At 34.2% G+C, this 8,087-nt stretch overlaps 1 protein-coding gene across 1 annotated transcript; it reads right to left on the bottom strand.

Annotated features, from left to right (window-relative positions):
* Positions 1 to 4,010: 4,010 nt before the first annotated feature.
* LOC110896701 (zinc finger CCCH domain-containing protein 37-like) lies at positions 4,011 to 4,654 on the bottom strand. The gene is made up of 2 exons (XM_022143884.2): positions 4,589 to 4,654; positions 4,011 to 4,322 (listed from the first exon to the last, which is right to left on the bottom strand). The coding sequence occupies exons 1-2, from the start codon at positions 4,637 to 4,639 to the stop codon at positions 4,107 to 4,109; spliced, it is 267 nt and encodes an 88-aa protein (XP_021999576.1). The 5' UTR covers positions 4,640 to 4,654; the 3' UTR covers positions 4,011 to 4,106.
* Between the last annotated feature and the right edge of the window lie 3,433 nt (positions 4,655 to 8,087).

The following is an 8,087-nucleotide window of genomic DNA, read 5'->3' on the forward strand; positions in this document are numbered from 1 at the left end:
CGCAACAAGGCAATTGTGACTGTTTTGCGACCGGAATGCTAAAAACCCATTTTTCTAGTAGTGTAGTGAGTTTCATTGTGATATGCTTACGCAACACCTGTGTAGATTTGTAATCACTCATATTTATCAAGATTAAGAAAAAGATGTAATGAAGATCACTATGATAACTTAGTGAGATGATTATAATGGTGATCACTACTCATGGTGAAATGTTAATATGATAATCACTACTAGCTTAGTGAGATGTTGAAAATTGATGATCATAACCAACTTAATTAGTGAGATGTTAAAATGATATTCACTACGATGTTGAAATGGCGATCACTCCTTACTAGTGAGATGCTTGTAAAATTTGATGACTACCTTGAGTATTGACATGTTAACCTACAATAAAGATAAACTTTCGGTTAATTTCAACGATTGAATGTATGCTTAATTAGTTAACACTCACCCAAACCACTATATATCCTTGTTTTTATATGTAATTCTCTTTTTATTTTAAGCATTGATTATATTGATTTTCAACCATTGTAAGAATTTAAGGAGAAATACATTACAAACTGCAAAAAAATCTTGAAAATCGTCATTCATTTAAAAACCTCTCTAGGTTTCTATTTACGAGATGAAATTTTCATATGCAGTTACGAAAGCCAAACGACTTGTAGTCTAGGGGTATCAAAAAATGTAGTAAAGGTGTTCATTCCCCAAGCGGTATAACGTTCAGTCCCGTAGAAGACATTCATGTAGATTTAAGACTAGATTTAGTGGGTGTAGTAAAGTGGTTGAGGGCTCTTTTAAGAACTTACACATGCCATTTTACATGGTTATTTGTTCTAGAAATCATGGGTCTTATCAACATGAGAAAATACTACAATTCTGATCTTGATCCTGTATGCTGTAGTCTTTCTTAGATTACATCTAATATGGATGCGCTAACGGTTAAGTTGTTCAAATGCTGATTGACTAATTATATGTTGCATTACTCTACAGTCTACATGCAATATTCTTTTAAAACTCATGCATGGATCACAAGCACTACTAAAAAGGGGATCAACCACCAAAACCATTTAATGATTGTCACAATGCTTAACTTGTGACGGTTTTAAATGACACATAAAGCCTAGTTGCTAATATATCTTTTGACGGTTTATAGATAACGACAAAAGGCTCGTAGCTAACATTAGATTTGAAACTCATGCGTTAAAGAGAATGCAAGGAAACAAATGTTTCCATGAACTAACATTCAATTATTTAAAAGTTAGCATAGCTAAACTCCAAACATAATCTCAACAAAGTTACACATATTAGTCATTATTTGACCCCAAGTGTGGAGAGCTTACAATGATTACTGGATAGTATTTTAGATCCATCATTAATGGATCCTAAAGTATGAGTCTGACCAAAAGTATAGGAACCATACGCGGGATGAACTTTTTAGCTTTGAGAGGTTGAAAATACAGGCTCCTTAGTAGTCACCCCAAATATACAAAGAACATACTCGCTCATTAAGCTTCACAAGATGAAAAACCAATTGTATTGCATTACGTCAATAAAAAAACCCATAGTCTTTGGTTAAATTGTATTTATAGTCTAATGTCACATCGCTCTATAGCCTAGTTGCAAGATTAATCTTGCATAGAATTATGTATGGATGACAAGCACTACTAGTAAAGGAAAAAAGAGAGTGCCAAAAATTCCAAAAGTGTAGCTTAGAACGTTTTGGTTAAGGCCAAAAGTTGGGTCGCTAATGTATTTGCTATGGTTCTGAATTTAGAAAAAAAAACGTGGTTAAGATAAAATCTGAAACTTTTACACTATAAAGGAGAAGGCATACGAAGAAATATCTCAAGAACTATAGGGAAATTTTTGTGACATAATTTTCTAAAGTCTGGTTGAACAAAGAATAAAAAAACAGTGTTTATTCTAAAACCTAGTCTTCAAGGTTTCTAGAATTCAAAGCAAAATTTCAGACTTTAGTTAGAACTTGTGAACCTGTAACTGTTGTGATCTTCAAACATGATTCTAACTTGGATTGTTTCTTCAATTCTACTGTTGAATAAGAATACAACAAGAGTTGAATCAATTCTCAACTTTGATCTTAAAAGGGTTTATCCGGTTTCTTCTCTAGTAAAATCAAGCAAGATCAAAATTCTCCTCTTTGTGGATTTTATTTTTTGGGTTTCTTTGGTGATCAAGAACACGAATCCTGAAAAAAATCTTCGAATCCATTCTTGACTGTCCTCTCATTGGTGATACAGACAAATCAATTGCCTGGGTTGAAATCAATGAACAAATTGATGTGGGTTCAAGTTTTAATTAATCAACCAAAATTTAAATGGGACTAACATAAAACGATTGCAATTATGGGATTGAATCGAGTAACGTTCCAAGAACGAGGATTGTGATTTGAAATCAAAATAAAAAACAAAACTGAATCCAAGCTCTGATACCAATTATTGCCCAGGATTATTAATCAAAGATTGAAAAACAGAAATCAATAATCAAAGTAACTTGAATTGAAATTGTTATGGGTTTGTAACATTCTTGCTCATCGTACTCTTGAGGGATGAAGTAGTTTAGCTCTGTGTAGTAGAAATTGTAATGCATTACATCTAAGAAAACACCTTATCTTTGGTCCAATAGTATTTATATTCTCTCCAAGATCTTATACCGAAGTTTTAAGATCTATTACTAAGAGGGTGTGCATAAATTGCCATATTTAATGAATTTATAGACCTAAAGACTAATTGCGAAAAAAATAGATAAAAAATATATATAAGAAATAAATAACCAATTGCATCGGAAGTCCAATAGAGTTGTCCTAATTAAGTCCACAATAGTTTCAATACTTGTAAGATCTTGTGGTTGATAGATTGAATGCAATCTTATTCTGTTTCTTTTAAGAACTAACATAGGCCTTTATATTTCTTTTTGCTTATAGTAACTATCGGTCTTCTCTACATGACATAACTGCAATTTTTTTCTTGATCGCATATGCCCTAGTTTTTCTTAGATTGCTTCTAATAGAAATGCTCTAAATGTTAAGTTGTTCAAATGCTCAACAACCAATTGAGTTTCACATTACTCTAAAGCTTACATGCAATAATCTTACAAATAATTGTGTATGGGTCACAAGAATTACAAAAAAGGGGAAAAACAACATCCCAAATCTTTGAATGACCATCACAAAGCTTAGCTTGCAATTGCATTTGTTGAGACAAAAAAAGCCTCATCGCTAATATATTTTTGAAGGTTTTAGTTTTAAGGAAAAGCCTCGTGACTAACATTATCTGAAACTTGGGCACTAAAATGGAGAATGCAAGCAAAGAAATGTCTCCATGAACAAACATCCAATTATTTAATCGTCAACATATTCTAACTCCAAACATAATCTTAACAAGGTTGCACATAAGGTATATATTGCTCAATATGTATAGCAAGTGTGGATAGCTTGAAATGGTTATCGGATGGTATTCTCCGTTAGTAGATCCTAACACTCTGTCATGATCTTCTTGAGCTTGACGCTTGACCAAAATTATGAGAACCGTACACTTGAGGGGATTAATTATTTTAGCTTTAGGTGGTTAAACTTGCTGCTTGTTCTTTTGCCACCCCAATAATTATACATAAAGAAAGAATATATTTGCTCACTAATCTTAACAAGAAAAAATAAGCAAATGTACTGCATTAGGACTAGCAAAACTTGTGGTCTTTGTTCCAACATCATTTATGGTCTTTGAATGTCACATTACTCTATAGCTTATGTACAAGAATGTTGTATAGAGTTATGTATAGATCCCAATCACTGTTAACAAAAGGAAAACAAGATGGTTAATGCTGTCAAAAATAATTGTCGTAAAAGCATTGTTTATGGCGTTTCGGTTAAGGCATAGAGCTAGTTCGCTAATGTATTTCACAACTGTTTTGGTTTTAGACTAAAGAACCACATCGCTAAGATAAAATCAGAAAATGCGGCACTAAAAAGGAGCATATAACAAAGAACTCCATGCACAAACATCCAGTTGTTTAAAACGTCAACATATCCAAACTCCAAACATTAAAGTCAACAAGTTTTCTTATCAAGCATATATATTTACTCATATATATTACTCGTTAATTGGAATAAATTCTCCATCAGAGGATCCTAACAGTCCATCATTAGATTCAAATGGTCCATCATGATACTCCTGAGCTTGACCAAAAGCTTGAGAACCTGCATACTCTTGAGGGACGTAGTAGTTTAGCTCTGGATGGTGGAACTTGCAGCCTTCTCGGTAGCCACAACGACGGTAACTGACATAGAAAGAACATACTTGCTCACCCTGCATAATTCACAAGATAAAGTAAGAAATTGTATTGCCTTAATGTTTAAAAAATATTATCTTAATTAATCTAATAATGAATTTTTAATATCTAATGATAAAGTAAGAAATTGTCTTGCCTTAATGTTTAAAAAAATATTCTATTAATTAATCTAATAATGAATTTTTAAGATCTAATACTAAGATGGTGTGCTCAATGGCCTTCGTTAAAGAATTTATACGCCTAGAGACTGATCGAGAAAAAGAACAAATACAAAATATATTACCCATCGCATCGGAAGTCCATCAGAGTTGTACTGAATTGGGGGAGGTGGCATTGAGTGATTAAATCCACAATAACTTCCATACTTGCAATATCCGGCATGGAAAAACTGTAGCCATAATCATTTGAACCATTGCCATATCTCCTTTATCAGAATCTTACATTTATATATTCTTCTAAAAAAATTTATAAACAAAATTATGTGTATGACATCAGTTGTCTATGATAATGTTCACTCCTTAGTTTTAGTATGCTTCGTAATTATCATATCATGTAAGCTTATGATATGTATTCACCTTACATATCAAAGATGCTCAACTACACATTCCAAGAATTCCTATACCAGAATTATCCAGATTAAGTTACGCCAAGGAATAATATTTCAATTATTTCCTTAGATTTTATATGGGATGGTGAATATATATGTTCTACTGACATGAACTTAAATTCAAACTTGTATAGATACTTTTGTATGATGTATGAAATCTTGAGAAAAGTACAAGGTCACGTATATTCAATACAAGAGCATTTGCCAAGCATGTCATTAGTAATATAGTTTGTCCATACCATAAAGAGAATGATTAATTAATAATGTTAGTGTTTATAAATAAAGCAACCCACAAAATACCTATTATTGAACAAGCCAAAAACTTAACTACAAAATCCAACCTAACCACAAAACACAAATTACGTTTGGGTAGACGACGAGCAAATCTACATGGAAATGGACAAGTACAACTTAAGAAAAAAGAGCATTGGTTTTTGGTTTATAACAAAAGATTATCATCTTTATGAAGTAATTGTTTCAAACAATAGTCATACATATAAAGTTGGATTTAAATAGATATTAATTACTAAGAAGATCAATAACCTTAAGATTAATACCAATAAATTCACAAACTCATCAAAATCACAAAATCTACAAACAAAATTGTCACACCCCCAAATTACCACATAGGGAGTGTCCCTGTTAGGCGTGTGACATACCAATAACGAGCCACCAATTACATTGAACCAACACAAGTTATAAATAAAATCCCCATTATTAATAAAAAAAACCATCCTTAACAAGTTTAAACGAAAATCAATAAGTTCAGCGGAAGCAAATAGTAAACGAAGTTAAACTGTTTCAAAACCCCAAGTATAGTTTCATGAAATCAATCACATAAATCCTCCCAGTCGACCCATGACCACTCCAGCTACCCCAAACAGCAAGTTCCCCAAATCCAAGATACCTAACGACCTGCGAGCATGCAACAAGTGTATCAGACAACGCTGGTGAGTTCATAGTTTTACGAAAACGTTGGTTACCAAGTGATTAGTTAATCCATTAAAGTTAATTCCGAAAGTAATGATGAAAACAATGTTGATAATACCCCAATACAAGACGGCTTCTGATTATTTTGCCCTTTCTCCAATGCTCCTATCAAAGCATTGGTCATGACTAGGTCATTAGTTCAACACCCGTTCTCCCAGATACGGGGTGAGGTTGCCAAACCTAAGTAGCGCTACTAACTAATACCATGTTACCTTCCTGGTAACCAAACAACACGGAGGGACTTTAAAGGTGATAGGAAGAGTATATTATCCAACATTCCCGTTTTTACCCAAAAGACTTGTCCCTCCCAGGAATACCCACTGACTGTCCCAACCACCGGGACGCATGCTCAAGAAAGATGAACTCACCTTAGTTTTGCTCGGTAAGACTAATTACCCGTTTAACAGTGAATCAAACGCGTCCTAGCACGAGTACCAATATCAATCAGTTTTAGGTTTACTCATACATTGTTCACATTTACACACGTAACACACGTTCATCAATAGACATAATATTACTTAATCGTACCCGCGTTCCATCCTTTAAAGTATGTTCGCATACTAGTTGCTACACATATAGAGTTATGCTACGCATACCACGTTTCAAATATTCCAGTACATACACACATACATACTCAACTAGCACACACTTCAAACCCAGCTATTAAACGTGTATGGCCCTAAGATAAAACATGTATGTATCACAATGACTAGCACGTCTAAAACATTCAATGTCCATTCAAATTATATCATGCGTGGCCCATTTGTCATTGTTCTAATTCAGCAACAATCACTACCCATTCCATCGGTTATTTACCCGAAACCTGGCCGGCCCATAACATCAATTTGGATTGTATGAATTGCTAAATCCCAGCTAACAAAACCAAGGCCCAATTACATACATCTAAATAAATCCTAATCGCATAGCCCAGGTTATGTCACATGGCCCAATTATTCACCTCGGTGACCCACTATCACCACCGGATCCCCCCTGTGTTACCCAGATTACATGCGATCCACCCTCACATATATATCTCTAAAATCAATTAATGGCTCATGCAAGCATTCTTGTTAAACCGATCAGACCCTGAGGGTGCAACACATATTAAAAATCATGACCATTATTCAGCAAAGTTTCTCTCATTAATTAACCTTAAGGCAACACTTTGGTCATTAATAACATGTTTCTAAATCAAATAATTACCAAGTTCAATATTTCCTGGCTACTTCATTTAAATCAAACCGTTCACTTTCTTGAACTTCAATTATTAATATGGCAACTAACACATTAACATATCTAACCATCATAACCGTGACCTCAATGAAACACTCTCAACTTCCCAAGTTTAATAACAAGTTCCAGCCCAAGCACTGAAGACATATACACTCGGCCCACATCCATTTATTTATCCCAGCTAATTGGCATCTAAACAGATTAGTATACAAGCTCAACAACCTTAAAGCCCAGTTAAAACATCCTAAGACATGCAGCCCAAGTTACTCCCTTATGCGGCCCAGTAAAGTTGTTTGTTCCAATTACCCTACTGTTTTGTTTCTAACAATAATTCCCATATGTTTTATCTCATTCAATCGACTCCCTAGGTGCCTATAATCATGTTGCAATTTCACATAACTTCATCAGTAATAACATGCCACTGTATTGATAAAATCCCTAACATATATATATACGATGCCATTACTAGCATGTAATCCATCACTTAATAGATCATGCATAGGAAATCCCTAAATCATCAATATTTAGATTGATCATGCAGAATCATTAATTCACATAACCTGAACACCAAGCAACATAGATCAACCAGTTCATCGACATTCAAATCCACCCGAATTAAATCTCATGAACATTCGCTACACACCAAGATCAAAGGTTATCTAATGTCGTATTCGGTTAAACCGATTCCTAACATCATAACTATACATCTCAGAAAATCATCAACGAATGCATACATCACAACAGAAAATCACACTTTGATTACTTGTGCGCACCGACATCACGCAACATAGATATACACGTAGATGAAACGGGAACGATTATACTAACCGGATAACGAACGAGAAGGTATAGATGGTTAACACACACACACGGGAGGGGGTTTCCGTTGCTGAGATTGTGCGACCAAGGAGAGGGGGGTAGGGTTTCTACTGCCTCGCGAAGAAGATGGATG

Source organism: Helianthus annuus, chromosome 15, assembly GCF_002127325.2.
Source record: "Helianthus annuus cultivar XRQ/B chromosome 15, HanXRQr2.0-SUNRISE, whole genome shotgun sequence".
Classification (NCBI taxonomy): Eukaryota; Viridiplantae; Streptophyta; class Magnoliopsida; order Asterales; family Asteraceae; genus Helianthus; species Helianthus annuus.

Coding starts and splice junctions, on each gene's coding strand:
- LOC110896701 (XM_022143884.2), bottom strand. CDS start 4,639: ATGCCACCTCCCCCAATTCAGTACAACTCTGATGGACTTCCGATGCGA. Junction 4,323..4,588: donor ATGGACTTCCGATGCGATGG/GTAATATATTTT, acceptor TGAATTATGCAG/GGTGAGCAAGTATGTTCTTT.